At 40.8% G+C, this 20953-nt stretch overlaps 1 protein-coding gene across 14 annotated transcripts in view; it reads left to right on the top strand.

The window, feature by feature from the left end:
* The window catches only part of sox5 (SRY-box transcription factor 5), a 104227-nt gene that overhangs the window by 20795 nt on the left and 62479 nt on the right, over nucleotides 1-20953 (top strand). For all 14 annotated transcript variants that reach the window (XM_047389771.1, XM_047389758.1, XM_047389759.1 and 11 more), the window contains exon 3: nucleotides 1416-1638. In XM_047389771.1, the coding sequence (XP_047245727.1) occupies nucleotides 1416-1638 (223 nt within the window). The remainder of the gene's footprint in view (nucleotides 1-1415; nucleotides 1639-20953) is intronic.

The raw sequence follows: 20953 nt of genomic DNA on the forward strand, positions 1-20953 counted from the left end.
TGCCAAATGTCTCCCCCTCTCTCTACGCCTCTTTCCTGTCTGCCTACTGTCAAAAAATTTAAAATAAAGGCCACTAGTGCCGAAACAATATCTTGAACTGACCAGAGCACCTACTTCCACAGGTTTACTGCTGCTCTCCTTTAATAGGTTGTGGCAAACAATAATTGCTGCCTTCTTTCTGAAGCCCACTTTGTAGAGTGCAGAACTAATACCTGATGGATAGAATAGTTATCCATGAGATGTTTAGAGCTTGAGATATTGTTTTAGAACATAACACTGATTTAAACTTCTCCAAAACCTTCTCCCTGACCTGTCTGTTGTGTTCTTTGATCTTCATGATGCTGTTGGCTCTCTAATATTCCTCTGAGGCCTTAACAGAACAGCTGGATTTACACTAAGATAAAATTATACACAGGTGGGCTGTTTGGTAATTAGGTGACTTCTGAAGGCAGTTGGTTTATTTGGGGGTACTGGAGTAAATGATGCTGAATACTAATGCAATAAAGATTTTAATTTTCCTCTACTTCACAATTTTGCGGTATTGTGTGTTGGTCTACTGCATAAAATCCCCCAAAAATCTGTCGAAGTTTGTCAAACTATTTGACAAAATGTGAGAAAGGAGTTGGAATAAAGTTCTAGTTTTATATGAAGCGTATATAACAAATATTTAGCTACAAAATGCACAGATGCTCATTCAGAAAATCTTTGTGAATTTCAGGAGGTAATTTTACTTAATTTGTGAAAGAAACACCACCGAAGGATAATTAGTCCTGGTGAGAACTTGTAAAAAGGCACAGAGCTTTACTTTAGCCAGCACTGTATACATAAAAGTGGTTGTTTTTTATGGAAATGATTTGACAACTCTCCAGCGTTTTGTTCTTTCAAAAGGATCCCGTTGTTTGCCGTTTTCTCTGTTTGCTGGAGATGCATCCTCAGCTTTCACTATGATGAATCTTAGAGACAAAAAGTTCAGCAGTTCTGAAAGTTGGGCTCATGATTTGGATGTGTGGTGCTGGACATCCCTCAAACAGAGCAACGGAGGGCTTTGTGATTCAGAGTTAGCGTTGACACTTTAGAGTGCACTGAGTGTCTCGCTGTTGTTTCATGTGCTCGTGCTGTCAACTACCTCCAAGTAAGTCAAATGGAGATTCCAGAGGATGCGTGAGAGACAGAGTAAGTGTGCCCTAACTTGAGATAACTGGCTGGGGATAAAAGCTGCTGCACTGGGATATAAGAACAGGAGATGGGGAGAATAAAGAGTTGGAAAGATGGGTGGAGATAATGAGTTTGTCTGTGCCAGCTCCTCCTCAATCTCATCTTCATTTTCTTCATCTACAGTATGTACTCATATCTTCAGGTTTGTGTGATTTTTATACTACTTAATGTCTTCTTTCTTGATTCTCTCCTCCCTCCAGGAGCATGATGGAATCAAGGGGAGCTCACTGAGTCCTTACCCACAGCACAATGCTACCTCACCAGGCAAAGAGGAGGGCGGAGGTGGGGGGCGACTAAGCAGCGACAGCAGCTTGGCAACCGGCACCCTCGGGACCCCTGAGAGACGCAAGGGCAGCCTGGCTGATGTTGTGGACACACTGAAACAACGCAAGATGGAGGAACTGATCAAAAATGAGCCAGAAGGTCAGTGATGAAACCCCAGATGTTTCAGTTTCTCTGGCCAGGCACCACGGTTTTTATTCCCCTCTGCTGTCCATTCTTTCTTCGTCTGTCTTATCTTCTCCGTCTTATCCTCTACTACTCTGCACTGAACCCACTCATGTTCAGAGAAGAGGAGAGCCTTTGTTTATCCAGAATACAAAGCAGCTTCAGCTGCTTGGGTCTATTGTCTGCTATGGTTTGCATATTTATCACAACCTGACAAATAAGATGTGTATTCGCATGCATGTGTTCATGTGTGAATGCCGGCCGCTTGAAAACTACTTGGATCTGTTAACCATTCTCCAAGTCTCAGAAGAATAAAAGCACCTTACCACCTTTTCCCCTCTGTTTCCCAGAAAAGCGGAACCAGAGTTCTGGCAGAGGCCTACAGAGCTTTGCTCCAGTAGCCTCCGCAATTTATTCTCAAGCAGAGTGGCTAATGCTCATTTATATTGAGTGGATAAATGGTGTTAAATTCCCTGGAATGCATGTTACAATCATAATGTGATATAAATCTCAGCTTTCAAGAAGATGATTTAAATTCCTTGCCAGTTCATTGGAAGGGGACATTTTTTCAGTCAGTCAGTATTCAAACAATCCTTTTTGAATCCCCTTTTTTCCTTCAAGTTGCTTTAATAAAGCAAAGCAAAACCCATTCTGGTTTTAAACTATCAAACACTAGATGGTCCATGGTCATCTCTCCTACGGCGTTAAATCCTCATCTCTTTTTGCCCAGAAAGAATACGTTGAAAATGAAATTTTTTTTAACCCATTTGTAGAGTCCAAATAGAAAGTCAGGCTTTGTTAGCAAACCCTTTGATTGATCAGCCTTAAACTTTCAACCACATTTAGACAGCAGTTGACATCTTTATTTAGACTTTTTTTTGCCTTTCACTGTTAAACTACATTAGTCCATTAAGAGGATCCAAGGCAAAGTCACCTTGCTCAGGAATAGAAGGTGCTGGGCCAGGTAAAAATCAGCCTTTGTTACAGTGCCATGGAAAGGTATTGACAGGGTTAGGGTAAAATTGGTCAGTTTGTCATGTTATGACCATGGACTTCAACATGTTGTCCACAAACACACAGTATAGTGCCTAACAGTAATAGCCCTCGACCTGTTACCCATCTCTTCGTCCTGACTCCAACTTAACAAATCCATCCGTTTCTTTTTGGCTTATCTGATTGGCTCTTTCCATTGAATTTAAGTATTCAATAAACCAATAACCCCATTTTGGTTTGCAAATAAGTAAATTATTCTTCCAAACTTAATTTTAGAGATTTACATGGTTTGGTTAAAAGATACAATCATGATCCTGTGTTTAACCTCTTACAGAGCAAGTATTCCTATTCCTTGAATGTTTTTAAAAAAAAATTCACATGGCAACTACAAACTTCAATGTATTTTCTTGTAATTTTAAGAGACAAAAACTAAAACTGCACATTACCCTGAAAACTGTAAAACATTGTAGTGGCAGCATCATGATATGGGAACAGAGAGACTGGTCAGGGTTAATGAGAAGATAGGTGAAGCTTAATAAAATACATGGCAATCCAGTAAGAAAGCCTGCTAGACATTTGGGACAGGGGTGGAGGTTTCACATAAGAGCAGGACATTGAAAATATGAAGACAGAAATACATTGTAATAAATTAGATCAAAGCATATTCAGGTGTTTGAATGGCCCAATCAAAGCCTAGGCTAAATTCAATTTAGAATATGTAGCATAACTTAAAAAAACAATGCTTACAAACTCTCTCCAGCCAATGTGACTGAACATAACTATTTTAAGAAAGAGCAAAAACTTCAGTTTCAGACATGCAAAATTAATAGACATGCCCAAAAAAAGTTGCAGCTTTAATTGCTTTCAAACCTATGCAGCACTTTGTGTTGGTCTATCACAAAAAAACAAGTTTGTGATTGCAAAGTGAAACTAAAAGGTTGAAGAGACCATAAATCCTGCCTAAACCTGACATTTAGATCCACCCTAAAGAACCTGGCGGCACTAAGGCAAACTTTCCCCTGTCCTATGGCAGCCTAAAGATTAACTAAGAAGCTTTTGCAACAGCAAAGTTAAGGTACTAGTAGTTCAGCTAACACTGATCCATCTTGACCTGTAAAGAACTAATAAAATAAATGCTATAACAATTCATTTTCCTTCTTAAACACATTAAAACGTTTCCTCTAGATTCCAAAGCCACTGCTGCAGTGCACGCAAGCATCCAGCTTCAGGCTCAAATGACATAAAGCCCAAAAGGTGAAAGAACAGCACAGAGTATTTGCCTTTGCGTGTAGGTGCCTTTTATGTGCCCACCCCCCCCAATTACATCAGCAGGCTTTCATCTCAAGCTGTGATGTTGTAACCGTGTTTTGCGGGTTTTTGTAGGCTTTTAAAGCGGCTGCAACGGCTGGTGAGCTCTTGCCGTCTGGTTGTTTTTATTCCTGCCAATAAAGAAGCCTGTTGGGCACATTTCACAAAAAAAGAGTAAAAAAGAAAGTGGACTGTTTGTCGAGCTGAACTGTAATTGAGGTGTGTTTTGGGTTGTTCACTGCTTCGCTGGACCTCATGAACTGGTGGCACAGGGAAAAAAAACAACAATAATGGATCTTTATGACTCAGCCAGGCCAAAGTGTGGAAAGAAAAGAGTGAGGAGAGGAAAGCGATGGAGAGAAAGAGCAGTGTCTTCACAGACCCCATTAGCACAGTGCCACAGCAGTGTGGCATCAGAACCAAGCCGGAGCATTATCTTCCGTACGTTTAAATGAAACACACTAATAAAAGATCCTCCAGACCCAACACACAGGCAGAAAAATAAAACAACAAAAAAACAACAAACCTAGGCCAGGCAAGAGAGAAAAGGGAAGCAGAGAAAAGAGGGAGAGAGGCAAAGGGGAACTGGACGGGTTGGAGGGGAGAGAAACGATGAGGGGGCTGGTATTGAACGCCTGATAGAAATCCCTTTTCTGTGCCTGGCTAGCTATTGTTTGGCTATGTGGCTCACAAAGGCCATTAGCAGCAAACAGCAGGTTGGGATGAAAATTTAATGAAGGCTTTAATCATTATGAAAGGCCTGGAATATTACTGCTCATACACACTCTGCTTCCAGCTGGATCAATGACACACACACATTCATAGTGTCTGAACATTAGCACCAGGAGGGATGTGAAAGAAGGGACAAAGACACAAAATGGGTCAGAAAACGATAAACATCTTGAAACAGAAAGAGGGGCTCATCCTATCGAAGGCAGGCCTTGAGCTAGACATCACACACACACCGAAAGTCACCCGCACTAAGTTTGAAAGATTTACTCTGTGGCTAGTGTTGCTCTACTTATGATAGATACATGGCGAGTGTTAGATACTAGGTCAGTGTGTGTGTGTGTGTGTGCTATTAAAGGTTTTGGGAGCATGAAAATGTGTGCGTGTGTTGTTGTATTTGCATATGTATTTGTGACAGAAAGTGCACAGATGTGTGTGCTTGTTGGCGGGAAAAATTGCATTTGCTTGCATTTATGGAAGGTAAGGTGTGTGTTTGGCCTCTAATAAATGACTTGGCATCCTGTCCCCCATGGCCTGGCCCAACCAGGCTTCACTGCTCTTCTGCTCCCTCCATTCATCTTGTTGTCTTGCTCCACTGGCCACCTGCTACCCAAGAGATACACACACACACTCACACACACCACATTACTTACTGCCTTGGATAAATTCTTCAGGAGCAACAGGGAGATGATAAGGATGCCATGACATTGGCTGCCTGTGATTTTCTGGAGTCGGGGTCGCTGAATAGCTCACGTTGGAGTGTGTGTTTGTGAGTGTAGGTATATGTGATTATGTGGCGTAATGAGCCAAGTACAGGACATCGAAGGAGGTGTGGGGTCGAGAGCAGGGTTAGCAGTTAAGCCCAAGGGAGATTACTACAGAAGAAAACACACACATACACCTGGTTGGTTTCCTTGGGCTCACCATTTAGCCTCTTGTGGCCTCTGTGGCATAGAGCAAGGCCCTGTAATAATCTGTTTGCCAGCAGCACCAAGACAGACAGACAGTAAGAACAAAGAAAGTTGAATGGGTATTAAAGGAATGAGAACCATTACTTAATGTTAAATGGGGCACAGATGTTCCTCTCAGCCCCTGGAGTGGTGCCTCCACTGCCCTGGACTTTCACCAGACTCTCAGCCTCATTCCTCCTCTCACTACGTGGCAGCATCAACTGTAAGTGGCTCACACGCACTAAGTGCCAGCTGAGCTCCATCTCTGGACCCGTCTGTTGACCCTCTGCTACCCAGCTACAGCTACCCGTCACTGGGGTTCCATGGCCTGTGGGACTCGTTCGGCTCTCCTTTTACTGCAGCCTCAGCTGGAAGGAGAGATGAACAAAGGTTCCCAATGTGAAATTTATGTATTTTTGTCAAGCTTGTTGTACTTAAATAAACCTACAAACAATGCAACTTTTGAATTAATTTTCAGCAGTTTCAAGAAATTTTTGCCACCACCGTGTTTAGCCATGGGGATAATGTGCTTACGGTGATTTGCAGGGTTACATTTCCATAACACTTAACATACTGCATCTGACCAGAGCACGTTCCTTCACGTTTGCTGTACTTCTTCTGGCTTTCTTTCAACAATGGCTCGTTTTCTTTTTCCACAAAGGCAAGATTTCTAGGGTACACAACTAATGGTTCTTCAATCGTCTCTGCAGCTCCTCCAGAGTTACCCTAGGCTTCTTTGCTGCTTCTATAATTAGCGCTGTCCTTGTTCCTGCCTGTCAGCTTACGTGGACTACCATGTCTTGGTAGATTTGCAGTCATTATGGTCTTTCCATCTCTAGGTTTTAAACTGAACAATGTTACATATTTTATACTTAAGCTATGCTTTAATATCTTGTATACCAAAAGCTAGTGCTATAAATGGGATTACAAGCAATACTGTCAACTCTTCCTGAGAGAGGTTCTACATTCTGACACCAGTAGTCACAGGAACTACCATGAGCTCAGTCAAAATAGTGTTTTACAGTTTATGGCACCCAATACATCCAAACCTCTCCAAGGCACTAGATTCAACACTGAAATTGCACAGATCACAGATGTTAACCAGCCATACACTTATGGATACACGCTCACACATGTACACCATGGCGCTCCCTGTATTCTTAAGGAACGGAGGGAACCCTCGGTTTTCTTTTAGAGAGCACTGAGGCGTTTTATAGGACAGCACTTAGGCAAAGCCATTGTTGCCACACAAGCACCCAGTGGCTGGAGCTCCCTCACGCCTCCATACACTCCAATGGGTGACAATGGGAAAGGCGGACACATACTGCCAAGAAGAAGAGGAGAGAAAGAGTAGGAGAAGTGAAGGGATTGGGGCAGTCTCTCGTTCATCCATCCATCAGTCCAAGCAACCCCCCCCCCCCTCCCCCCCCCCCTCAATTTGCTTAATCCTTCTTCTCTGCTATCTGGGGGGTTATGTCAAACTCTCACAACAGGCTCACAGTCTATGAACATCCACAATGGCATATACAGTCCTTGCGAGTCATCGGATAGTGTTTTTATGCACATATCCTCGAGGCAAAACTTGATAGTTACAGCAACATACACACACACACACACACACACACACACACACATACACACACATATCCAGACTCACCCAGGAGCAGGTTCACAGTCCTAGCGTAGGAGCAGGAGAATGTCTTTATGGGATTTAATCCCTTTGTTGGTAATTAGTTAGTTGTATAAATTAACATGAAGTGCAGCAGGACGATCAGTGCCATTATTTGCTGCGATTAGTCTTTTGGTGCTGGGAAAAATAAGGTGAGTGAGATTATTCACAAGGGGATGTTAAAAAGATTTATGTTTTTATAAAAATAAGCGAAGGAACAGAAAACGAGGACTTTTAACTTGACTTCATCTTCTGAACCTAAACTCTTCTTTGACATCCTTTCTGAGAGAATTTGAACTCCATGACTTGATTTGTCTGCCTCATCACATACTTTCAAACCCAGTGCTAAATCTAAAACAGTAGTAGCTTAAAAGATCCAGGTTTAAGAAGAAAAACAAAAATGCAATCCTCAAAAGGACAAAGCTTGAAAAGAGCTCTTGCTTCGAGTTGCTTATTCACATAAAACAATTCCTTTTTTTATTTATCGCTCCTAACCGTTATCCGGTTGTCATTGTGTCAGTTAACTTCACAGGATTCGCTGTAGACGGGGGGGATCATCATGGACAAGGCTCACAATTCAATTCGACTTAATTCGCGGCTTTTTTTTCTTGTCTCGCTTTGTGGTATGAGAAACAGGCAACGTCATGGGGCGAACCTGAGGCCTATTGTGGGGCTTGCCATTGTTGGGTTGATGAAAGGCGCATTCAAGTCACTTTTTTCGTATTGAATTGTTTTGCGTCTGCTTTTCAACGTCCCATTCTCTCCCTAGTCTTGCAGGAGACAATCGGTGGGGATGAAACTACTTTCTGCCATTCTTCCCAGTTCAGATGAGTGATATTAAGGAGATGAATGGTAGGCATGTGTGTGTATCTGCATTCATTTGTGTGTGTGTTTTCAGAGGGGAAAAACAGTGCCCACGCTTTTGTCCAATCCGGGAGCATAAAGGGACTTAGACAGAGGAGAGAAGATCCTGTGGTTTTCTCGAAGGTGTGCATGTGTGTGTGTGTTATTGCCCTCCCCAGCATGGCATTAAGTTATGGACAAAAGCTTGAGTTCATGAATCACTTATCGTTTCCATAGATAGTGGCTGAGTCATTCTCCCAATCCAACTTTCATACAGTATTTTGTGTAGAGTTGATAAAGCAGTATTTGTCAGGTTTCCTTAGAAATGTGTATTTGCTTTTAGTTTTCAGGCGCCAAAATATTTGACTGATCACACTGTTTTCCACTCATTCAGCATCATGTTCAGTCACCAAATCTGTGGAATCCATAACCTATCAATGTAACGCACTCATAAACGCGCTCTATTGCTGCTTTTTCTCTGTTTCTGTTATTTCCCTTTCTCTGTTTTTTCTCTCATTCCCATGGAGAGTCGGAGGAATGTTTTTGTGCCGTAAAATGCCTGCAAGATTAATGAGTTTTGTGCAGAGTGCGCTGACTTTCATTTGTCCCTCAATTACTGTATGAAAAGGGCATAAAATGCTCAGAAAAGGAAAAAATCTCAAAACTTTTTAAACGAGGTAACAAAAGCACTCCATAGAACATTGTGGAAAGCAATTGGTGTTTGAGGTTCGAGGCGTTTTTCAAAAGGCCAAATGACTGCAGCCGAAACACTTTCATTTACCATGAAGAATGATCAAGTCAGCCAACAACTATCTTCCATCAGGAACACATACCAGCAGTTACTTTGTGAGTAGGTGGAAGTTTCGTATTAAAATAAAAATGTTTGGCTTTTAATTTTGACACTGTGCCATAAAAGAACTAATAAAAAGCTTTGCTGCAAGGCCTCTAGACACCTCTGTTACATGCTTGTGTTTTTCAGCGCGTGTGATTGGGAGTGGATTTTTAAGCTACCTTTAAATGATATGCGGATTAGTTTGATGTCGCAAGATCAAGTGTTATGTATGTAACTAGAGTCAGTTTGTAAATTATTTCCAGCTGTTTGAATACAGCTTAAAGCAGTTGTTTATTTTAAGAAAAACTATTTAAGAATTTTTAAAAATATATATTTTTGTTTATTATTAATTTCCGAGTGTATTTTACTTCTGAGCTTCTTTTAAAATCTTTATTAAATTACAGATCAAATGCCAACAGCCTCAAATAATAAGAAATTAGGAAAAATCTGGAATTGACAAAATCTTTCTGATTGACACATGTTGCCATAATTTATGAATGAAAGTGATTATGTTTATGTGACCTATATAGAGATGCCAGTACTCCAGGTGTACTCCCACAAGCATTTAAGCCTACGGTAGGCTATAACATACTGTGCTCTGCCATAGACCTCATTAAACCTGATTATATATTTACTTTCCATTTAGTTTTTATTATTTATATGCAAATACAATATAGTAGGGCTGCACGATATGTTGCAAATACATTAATAAGTTCTGTGGTTGTAAGATGACAAAATCTGGAAAAATCTAAAGGCTATGGATAATTTTTCAATATACAAAATACATTTTTTGTATGTACTTTTTCATCGTTTATAGCCTGATAATATTAAAATAATGAATTGCTACCTTAGTTTCCATCACAGTTAATATTTGTTCATAATATAACAGTCTATTTCTGTTATATAATCCATCATCTTGGTGTAATTTCACATTTCAGTCTGAATACATACATATGTGACCATGAGCTGTACACAGAAAAGTGTTAAAAGTGTCCAGTGCAGTATTGTAAAAGGATCTTTAACAGCTTGGATTGAATTTTCTTCCATCTTTAACATAGACCAATGACACCAGCACTATATGCACATTTTGCATATAGTGCACAACCAGAGAGCAACAAGTTACTCAGTCTCTTAGACATTAACCAGCAAAAAAGCCAGCACACCAACCCACTGGTGAGATATGCTTTCAGCCAGCCAGTGAGCTGGTCACTCATCTGCTCCATCAGCCAGACAGTGTGTCAGTCTTTGAAGCCACACGGTCTTTATTAATTAACCTTTGGCAGGCTGGTCAGAGGGCGGTGTGGTAGATGAAGTGGCGCTGTCTATGTTGTCAGCCTCAGGAGCAGAGCCCACTGCATGACCCTGGCTTATTTGAGCCAGATGTTGGGAGACAAGCATCTCAAGAGCTTCTCTCCACCTCCCCCTGCTCCCTTTTGGCTGCATTCTTTTTCTTCACCACTGCTTGGCCAGTAGTACAGACATCCCCAGCTAATTATGTCCCATTCTTCTTTACTTTTTTTCTCCCTCTTCCTCCATTTCCTCCTCCTTCCTGATTTGGCCCACTGCCTCTTTCCGCTTCGCTCCAGGGAAAAACCAGAGTGTGTGCTGCCTGGCATAATGCCCACTCTCATCTTTTTCTCCCAATCCCTTCTTTTTCTCTCCCTTTATTCCTCCATCATCCCCTTCTTCCCATCCTTGATCTGCATTTCTCTCCTCTTTCACCTTCCCTTCATCTTTCCCCCTCTGCCTCCCTTTGTCTCCCTCACTCTCTCCACCTGCTCCTAATCACTCCCCCTCCATCTCTTGCACTCATTCATACCCCCTCCCATCTCCTCCTCAGCTGGGCTCAGGAGCAGTGAACAGGTGTTGTCTCCTTTTGATTTGGGTGCGTTCAGATTAATGCCGTCAGCTCAGCTGTTAAAACAACTGCCACCGCCAGATGCCACTCAGTTTGGGGCTGGAGTTGTCACCTACACATAAACTCACACAGAAACACACACATGTTCAAACATCCAAATAGACTCGGATGTAAACGTGCGCACACATGACCTGAGGGTTTGTGGTAACACAGAAGAAGCAAGTCAGCAGTTGTGTGTCAGGCTTGTCAATAATCAAGGTGTTTCTGTAGTCTTTCTGAAACATCACAGTCGGCGGGTATAAAGTCAGTGTCTGTTTGACTACAGTCAATAAAACCTTGCCAGAGATGAAAAACAGATTTTTCTTATTTAGATTTTCCATATGTCTTTTACTCAAAGGTAAATTTATTTTGTGAATTTTTCTAAAATAATGTTTTGCTTTTTTATTGTCTCTTTATATTCGTTGTGTCTCATTTTCAGTCTGGACCAGATATGATCTGTCAAAGTCAGGAGGAATTTCTCATCTACCTATCCATTTCTGTGGAGAAAATCTGCCACTGACATTGCAAGGCAATCAGACCCACCATTGTGGTTACTAAGCTGCCACGATAGGACACAAAAAAATCCAAAAATAATAAATTTGATGTTGATTTTTGCAGGGTTTATGAACACCTACATTTGATAAGAGAAAGTCTGTGACATAAACTCGGAGCCAAAAGGTAGGCGTTTGGCCAAAAGCAATCTTGGTAAAAAAAAGAAAAAAGTGTTACCTAACTTTGCGAACTGTATTTAAACTCTCTGACTTGATTGCCAATATTATTTTTCAATAATAACATTTGTAACACTTGAAGTGAATGGACCCAAAGGCATGTATCTGTTTTTAAATGAATAAGTCTTGTTAAAACAGGACAGATTAATTTGTTGGATGCTTTTCTAAATTAGGTATTTGTTTAATGTCTTGGAACTTCAGAACTCCAAACCAAACTTCCAAATGTGTCAGATTTGTACCACCACAAATTTCTACAAGTTTATAATGGCTGTAAAATGAGTGTACTTTTGTAATGTTGTTTTTAAGTTGAACTCATTTAGGATGTTAGAAATCAGAAGAAAAGTTTAGGTTTAATTCCTCCAACTTTCATCCACCAAGCATTATCAAGGATTTACACAAAGAGCCAAAGTGTTGCCATAAACTCGTTCCTGTCCTTCTAAGATCTCTGTTTAGAGGCTGCCTGCGTCACTGTTTTTCTTGGCAGCCTCCCTTTCCCCCTCCTACACTCACATGCCTTTTCCACCAGACAGAAGTTTAAATTTAGAGAGTGGATCTTTGTTGTTTAAATGTGATGCGAGTAAAATGATGATTAACTACAAATATAAATGATCGGTGGTGTATAAGTGGTTTTCAGCAATGCTATTTATGTCTCGTTCAGATGTGGGTAGAGTCTGCAGGCTCCCGTTTGTGTATGTGTTTCAGATGGTAGGTAGTGGGCTACTGAGTGGTCATGCTGGTGGCTCAACCAAATTTATACTCACATGAAAATCAGTACAAGAACAAATGTGATCTTATCCATCTTTATATTCATTCTTTGTGGTGTTTTACTCTGGTTCAATGTAAAGCTTTTTAACTGAAACTCAGCTTATTCATTCATAATTGTTCAGAAGCCTTACATTATAACCAGTATGACATTCAAACAATATGAAAACCTTGAGTAAAAATGCCACAATTTCAGGGTTTAACAGAAATATTTAAAGCCAAAACTTGTAACATGAGCTAATTATTTTTCTTAAAAACAGAAAAGCAACAAATATTTCCAGTAGATACTCACTTTTCTAATTATGTTGTCTTATTTCTTATTTTTTGTTATTTTACTTTGGATACATAGACCTAAGAAAAAATATGGGATGAAGACAAACTTTATTTGGTCATTTTCAATTACTTTTACACCTTTGTGTTGTTCTGTTCTTTATTGGGTTACAAGTTTGACAAGCTGACACTAGCTGATAAATTAGTCAAGCTATCTGCTCAGGTAGCTAGCCTGCATTAGGCTCCATGCCACCGCACTTCCCAAATGTAGTTTTAAATCCACATTGCCTTAATAAAATTGATTGGTGGTGCTCCTTTAGTAAAATGTTTCCAAATGGGTTAATTTGTCTTTTTTGTTTTTTACTTACCCAGTGCTGTCTTTTTGCTAATAGCTCTAATGACAGAGAAGTATATTACAGCTATTTCTGCCAGCTGCTCAGTAGTGCACAGCAAAAAAGTAGGGATGACACAGTGCTACATTACTACATAGTCCATTTAGTGAGAAAACTCTGATCCCTACATGTTCTCTGGGACATCATTAAAAGGACTTTAAACGGTAGGGACAGTATGAGAAACTGTATTTAAAGCATTGATACTGCTCACTGGCCCATACCTATACCAGACATTCTACAAACAGATCAGGAAGTCTTTCACTCACAGACATCAACTTGAACTTATGTTGCTCTAGTTTATTGCAAAACCCGCCTTCGTTGTCCAGTTAGATAGTTTTTTCAACTATGTTAACTAGGTTATTACCCAGGTTATCGTACTGCACTCTAGGCTTCACTCTCCGGTTATCCAAATGTTTTTAGACTATTATCCCACTCAAAGTGTCATGAGTGTCTTGTCAGAGGAATGGTGGAGTGAGGAGGAGGAAGTGTCCACTGTAGTCAGGTATGCATAGGAGGTGATAAATAATCAAAATTAAGAACTCCCACAATTTGAGGTGTGTAAAAGCATCATCTCACAAAATTCACTTTTTAATGATAATCAGATAGAGGTTTTGGGCATACACTTTGATGCATGAAGAGAAATAATTTTGCAATTCCTTCATTTTCTGTTGGATTCAAAACTACCATTTGTGAAGGAATCTGCAGCAGATCTTTTGTTTATTGCTGTGTTATAGGTCTACGGGGAAAAACAATCAGTTAAAATCTGAATAAGCAGGTCAGACCACAGAAAAAAAATAATAATAAAATAAAACAGTACAATTTGCACATCTCTAAAATTACTGAATTCAAAAATAACAGGGTCAATAAGGTTTACCGTATTGTTATTTAATTTCAATTTTCAATTTTGCTATTACATCATCCCTTCAAACTGGATATTTAGAAGTTTTGGACCTCTTCTAAACATCTGAAACCTCTAGGAAATAGGAGCAATGACATTTCTGTTGTCTTGTAAAGTAAAACAAGTTAACCTGCTAAAAATCCATCTGTCTTTCTTCTGAACTTTGATCTTAGACGCAGTCGAGTTTCTTGTTCAAATCTGGGTCAACTGAACCTTTACAGCATATCACTTGCAGTTTGTTGTTCCTGTTTGTCTCTCTCTCCTTGTTTTCTGGTAAATCAAGACAAACATGCCAAAAAAATAAAACACACCAAGTTTTTTCACCAACTCTGATATTGTCATTTAATTTGTCTAAGTTCTCTTCCAATTTGTTAGCCACAGATGGCTAAGTGATCTGAAAGTGACCTAACCAGCAGCATCACCCGATATTGAGGAGGCAGATCTCCTAAATCATTCAAACTTTTTTTTTCTGTCTCTGTTCGCCGAAAAGCGGTGTGATCCTTGCCAGGAAAACTTGGGAGTAGGAAAAGATTTACAAGAAGAGACATTGACGTGAGTGAATAATTGGAGCACAGTGACTCGTAAGGCTCCAACCGTCGACAAACACAAACACACACGTTAGTCAGAGGAGCATTCCAGCGCTCTTTGGGCCGTTGTTGCCATCAGTCTAATGGCTCTCACATGTCCTGTCCTCCTGTCTTTAAGGCAGCACATGGGACAATGTTGGCTATTCTTAAGACTCTACAACGTGCTCTGTCTCAGTCCGATCAATAGCACAGATGGAACAGACATTCACACACAGAGAAGAAAAGACGAAAAAGGAGACAGAGAGGGATATCAAGGCAGATAAACAGAGGGAGAAGTGTGTGCATGCGCGTCTGTTTGCGCTTGTCAACAGTGTTTGCGTTAACTGAAATAGGCGGGTCCCATTCCCACCGTCCAGCAAAGCAAAGCCACTCTAAAGCCAAGCCAACTGTCAATCAAACTGCAAAGACAGGTCCAAAACTATGATAGCATCAAAAATAACAGTCTTCAGCCATCAGCATCACATGCACACACACAATGCACAGGGGAGGTTAAAGGCACAGCTCAGCACAGTTTGAAAAGACTTCCAACATGCAAAGCAGCATTAGTCTGTCAGGAGTGCCTTGCTGTTCTGCCCGTCTCTCTGTCATTGCTTTGACAGGCAGACGAAAAATGTCATGACTCGCAGTGAAAACACTGCTGTGTTTGTGTGTGTGTGTGTGTGTAGCGTGGTTAATGCGTGGGTCCATTCCCCATCTCTACACAGTAGGCCCAATACACAATGTGTTCTTTTGTTGTCATGTTAAAGTGATGCAATAAAGCCGCGCAGTGACAAGGACGGCCCGGGGGCTGCTGCAGTGACAGAACCATTCAGGGTGGGTGTACGTGCACGTCTGTCTGTGCTGAGCGGAGACAAGAGCGCTGAAGAGGGGTTATTGCCACGAGACAGATTGCAAGTGTCGTTTTCCATTACAGCAGCCCGAGCCCACTGTGGACGACACACACTTACACACCGGTGTACACAGTTCGGCCGACTAACAGGATGTGTTTGACAGGGAGACATGTGCGTGCTGATCCTCGACACATTAACCCTCTCCTCATCCTTTACTGATTGGCTCCTCCACAAGTCATTGATGTACATTCAGTTGTTTGTTTTTACATTAAATGTAAGTATTGAGCAAACTGCAAATCCCATTTTGGTCAGTAAATTATTCCTCAGATTTTAGGTGACAAAGTAAAATAAAGCAGTCCATATTTGTTAAGTGGAAGGAAATAGTAGATGGTCTTTTGCCTATGGATTCAGTCCGTTTTACTCTGATACCTCTTAATAAAATGGATTGCTATGAATTGCCTAATTAGTACATATTGTTTAGCATGGTGTGATCTAATCTCAGTATAAATCCAGCTCTTCTGGGAAGGACTTGGAGGTTTGTTAGAGAACAATAAACCAACTGCATCTGAAGACCAAGAAACAGAGCAGACAGGTCAGAGAGAACATTCTGTAAAGGTTTAAACCAGGGTTAGGTTATAAAACAATATCCCAAGCTTTGAACATTTAACGGAGCACCTTTCAATTCATCATCCGAAAATGGAATGGAAAATGGTATTAGGGCAAATGTTTTCAGACATGGCTGAGTAGCAAATCTGATTGGCCGGGCAAGGAGAGCATTATAAAGGAAGCAGCCAAGTGGTCCTTGGTAAGTCTGGAGGAGCTGCGGGGATCCATAGCTCAGGTGGCAGCATCATGATGTGGGGAACATTTTCTTTAGTGGGATGAGGGGAACTTCTCAGATTTGATTAGAAGATGGATTAGGTTAAATTGTTAGAGGATGCAAAATAATGAAAAGCTCCAGACCTAAAAACATAAGTCTTACTGTAAAAACCCAAATGCTCTATATACTTGTTAGAGCAGCTCCTTAAACGATTCTCTATAATTTTATTAAGTTTCAAACACGGCATGGCCCATTGTTGCATGGTAGTCTCTATTATCTATTCAAAAGTCTCTCATGAGGCCCTGTTTGTTAACAAGGCAATTAGTGGGCCGTATTCAGTTGCTATCAGCACCACAGAAGACACTTCACAGCCTGTAAAGTATGAGGCAGTAAAATGAAAATGGTTTCCGCTCTTGCTCCCATAACTTGTCCCTAATAAGGTGCTGTGGCAGTGGCTATCAAGGCCTGAGCAGAATTAGTCCACAGCGGATTCAAATGTCTAGATACTATCAAACGCCATTTAATGATAATGGAGGTCATGGAGAGAATTGGGAAAATGGTGCGCTTATGTGTGTGAAAGGAACAATCCTCTGTCTCCCGCAAAAAAAACAACAAAAAACATTAAGATACGATCGCTTATTTCACCAGCCCAGCACAAAAAAAGAAAACATGCAAAAGAGGGAGAGAGAGAAAACAAACCAGAGTGAAACAACAAGGAAAGTTTTTCTGCGACTTTCTCAAATATCTCTCCAGATTTTGCCCTTCATCGTTCTTTCACAATGTCGCGCCCTCTCCGCTGCTATTTCTGACTGCCAGTGTGTGGATCTGGCTCGCCGAGATTTCGTGCCAGTGTAAAAATTGGCTGAGGGTTTGGTTCAAATCAAATTGGACATAAGCACCCACAACACCATCTGTTAGGAAAAAGGCAGCGGAGTGAAGGGCAGAACTCTGCATTCACATAAATGGATTTTCAATTTATTAAATTGTTGACTGACACCCTTGTACATTTTTTGCTTTATGTGTTGCAGCCTTTTCTTAGAGCGTCAGATTTCATAGAAGCATGTTGCTATACATCCATACAATCCCTAATATTAGGGTGGAAAAAATATCCCGCTACATCTGTTGTTTTGTGATAGCTGAATGTCATTTTCTTTTTTTTTTTCTACACCACAGTCTTCTCATATTAGCGTGATTGGGAGGCAAACGGGGGGGGGGGGTTTCTTAAACTAACCGAAATAAAACCTTCTTCCCAGACACACTTCAGGTGTTTTGGCAAGTGATTTCACGTGTGAACGCTTGTAGTTTTCCGCTAACAGGTGTGCAGCCCCTAAATGTGTTTGGAGACGTATTTCCAGGGAGGACCATATGTCCCCTGTCGCTTCACCCAAAAAGGTGAACAAATCTCAGAAGTTGCTGTCATGTCATGCTGTGTGAGCTTGAGCCAAATTCTTTCAGCTTGTGTGTGCCTGTCCCAGCGGCCTGGGTGTTTTATTAATAACTGAAGCTGGACCTGCTTCTGAATGAAAAAGTCACAGTGGACAGTGAGACCAACCGGGGACTGACTCACACACATGTTCCACCTCTTCCCATGTCTTTCTAGCCGTGTTCCTCTGCTTCAGGGAGCACCATAAAGGGGTTAGAGAGTAAGGAGAAGGATTTTAATGTTTACACCTAAGCAACTGTTGCCAAGCACCGTTCTCCCCAACAACAAGCCAGTAATTGGTACTTTTAGCTGCTAACCTTGCGGAGGTGGTGGTGGTGTAAAGGTGGGCTTGGACAAAAAGCTTTTTGATACATCTCTATTTATTTCTCCTCAAACCATCAAAACGACTCCTGTTTTTTTTTTTTTGGTTTTATTACATTTTAATTTATTTTTATTTTATCTTACCAAAGACTGCCCATATTCTTGGCAGGGCCTGTGCCTCCTTGGAACAATTGGACCGTCTTTAGAGGGAATCACGGAAAAATGTGTCCAGACACATGGCCCAGCTCAACCAGACATGAATTGATCATCAGAATATCAACATCATAATTTTTGTAATGGAGCGTATTGGTGCCGCCGCCACGAGGGGGGAATAACCAGACTGAACAGCATCAGGAGGCTGTAAATAAATGAAAGGTGTCTGATTTTATAAATAAAAAATATTTTATTATATATTCAGTCTTTTAAAGCTGCACCATTTTTATTTGTAAGGGTTAAGATACTTTATATTGTTCAAACAGCAGCAACACCTTTGCCCACTTTTTATTAAGGAAGCAACACAACTTTTTACAGTGCAGGTAATCCATCAGGAGAATTAATTTAGCTGTTTGGGCTGAAGCATTGAGACAGGTCATTTATATAATGTAGCAGATATTAGTCTCCGTGCAGGTGTGTTTCCTGGTACTGCATTTGGAGTCCTCAACATTTCTTTTTTGAGTGTATAACCTAGACTTTTAAGTTAAAGTCTATCATGATGTTTAAAATAAGATTTTCTTTTATGAGCATTTATGAAATAAGGCTTTAGATGTGATTAACTGACTTGTTCCATTTTTAAATGACTGCTACTTCTTTTATGATCACCAGTAAGTGTATGTTTTATCATGGTTGTCACCACATCTCTCTTGTTACTCCCTCCAGGCTGCTTAATACCTCACCTTTCAGGGTGAGCAGTGTTGGACAAACTCCACCAGTGCTCATATATCTGCTTATTTAATGCCGACCCAAACTGTGTTTATAAAGGAGGAGAATGATGAAGGAAGGTGGAGTAGCTGGAGCCTCCCTCTATTGCTGCCAAAGCTCAAGTCAATGTGGAGACTGTTTTCAGGGATCTCAAGACGGGGCCCTTTCCTGTGGACCCTCCTCCTCTTTGCTTATTTCTCCTCCTTCAACCCTCCACCCTCTCCTTAGCCTTACTGGCCCTGGCGCTGGCACAGAAGTCCCTTTGTTGCGCACCCGAGAGCCCAAGTTTTCCTCCTCCTCCCTTTTTCCTCTAAAAGTCTCCAGTCTTCACAAATATGAGATAATAGGAAAAATGGAGCTGGCATCTTGTGGTGACTCAGGGCAAAACGTCTGAGAGAAAAACAGAAAGTGAGTGAAAGGAGGGAGAGGGACAATAGTGTTTGTGAGACGGATAGAGGTTGCGTCTTCTGCCCTCTCTAGCAGCTTCCAAACCAAAAGCTCACCATGGATCCAAAGCCTGGATGGGGGAGCTTGCAGTAACACGCATATGTGCACTGTTTTCCTCTCTCGGCAGGTGGACAGGGTTGTTTTGGCTGAGCCGCAGGGCAGCAGCTTGACTCCGTTTGAGCCAATGAGCCAAAATAATAGCCGCCGACTCTAGAGTTATTGTCAACGTTTTTCCCCCCTCTGCTTTTCCCAGAATCCTCCTCAGCTGAGCAGGATTCCAATCAGGAGGTCACCCGTCGATGACTGTGTGTTGAAAATACAAAATAGCAGCAAGAGACCAAGTCAGATGAACTGTAAAGTCAAAGCAAAGAATAAGGTGTTTCAAAGCTGTGTATGCTATAACAAAAATATGGCAAATACGAAGTTTATGAAAAATTGTGTGCAAGACAGAGACATCTGGGGTTATTTAATATTTTATTCAGTGAAAACATTGTAAAACTTAATAAGCAGCTGGAACAGGCTGACACAGAATATGAAGATTTTTTTAGACATATTTGCTTCAAATTAGAGGAAATAAATAGTAAGGGTGTTCCTTATTAGTTACCTTGACAGTGAATGCATTGGCATTAGTTTTATTATGGGGTGGGCGAGTATCCTAGACCTGCCCTCAGCTCAAAACACCCCACCCTGTAAATGCAGCTCACGCCCCTGCGTGTGCACCACACACTGCACACTTACCTCACTACCAACACACACCCATTCCACACACCAACGTGGCGTCCTGCCACGTGCCCGAAGATCAGGGAATAGTTTATGAATTCCATGGAAAGAGTTGTCTAGTCCTCAGTTCATATACAGACACTGACAAATTAGTTGACAGTCTTTGTAAAGCTTTTTCAATTAGTTTAATTTAAGTGCATTTATTTAGCGCAAAACATCCCAAGTTAATAACTGTTTTTAAAATCAGTTTTAAAAACAGTTTACCTCCCCTGCATGTTTACAGGCATCTCTAACAGTTACTTTAATAAAGAAAATGTTTTTCTCTTACTGCTTAGTAATCCATGACATTCTGTTTACCATTAATAATAGATATGACATGGTAAAAAAGCCATTTTAGTCATGATTCAAAATGGGAATGACAAGAGAACATACTATTTAAATGTAGGAAGTATTTTATGTTTTTTTATGATTAATGAAATTACAAGAAAATAAGTGCTTATCTAAACCTGCTCACATTTACAGTCAGAGAAACAGTAAAATTTGAAAACTGGAAGAAAAACCTTTTTTTATCCTGGCACCAGTTATGGAGAGCAGGACGGTAAGGGCAGTACTGAGAAAATCTCCAAAGCTCGTTGTGAGAGCACTGCAGCAAAGAGTGGCATCTGGGGTCACGAAGTCTCCAAAACAACTGTTTACATACATGCAAACTGGATGTTTAGGAGGCATGCCGTAAAAAAGGTATTTTGTGTCCTACTATCACTAAATTTGGAGTTTGCAAGGAAAAGCACCTCATTGCGACTGTTAAGTCCAGTGGAGGATTAGTCATGCTGTGGGCCTGTTTCTGTTCCAAAGGTGCTGCTAACCTGTTCAGAGTGCATGGCATCATAAACATTTTTAATAAAAATCTGGTGGAGCCTTCATGTAGACTGAAAAGGGGACATTATTGGTTCTTTA

The sequence above is a fragment of the Girardinichthys multiradiatus genome, chromosome 17, assembly GCF_021462225.1.
Source record: "Girardinichthys multiradiatus isolate DD_20200921_A chromosome 17, DD_fGirMul_XY1, whole genome shotgun sequence".
NCBI lineage: Eukaryota > Metazoa > Chordata > Actinopteri > Cyprinodontiformes > Goodeidae > Girardinichthys > Girardinichthys multiradiatus.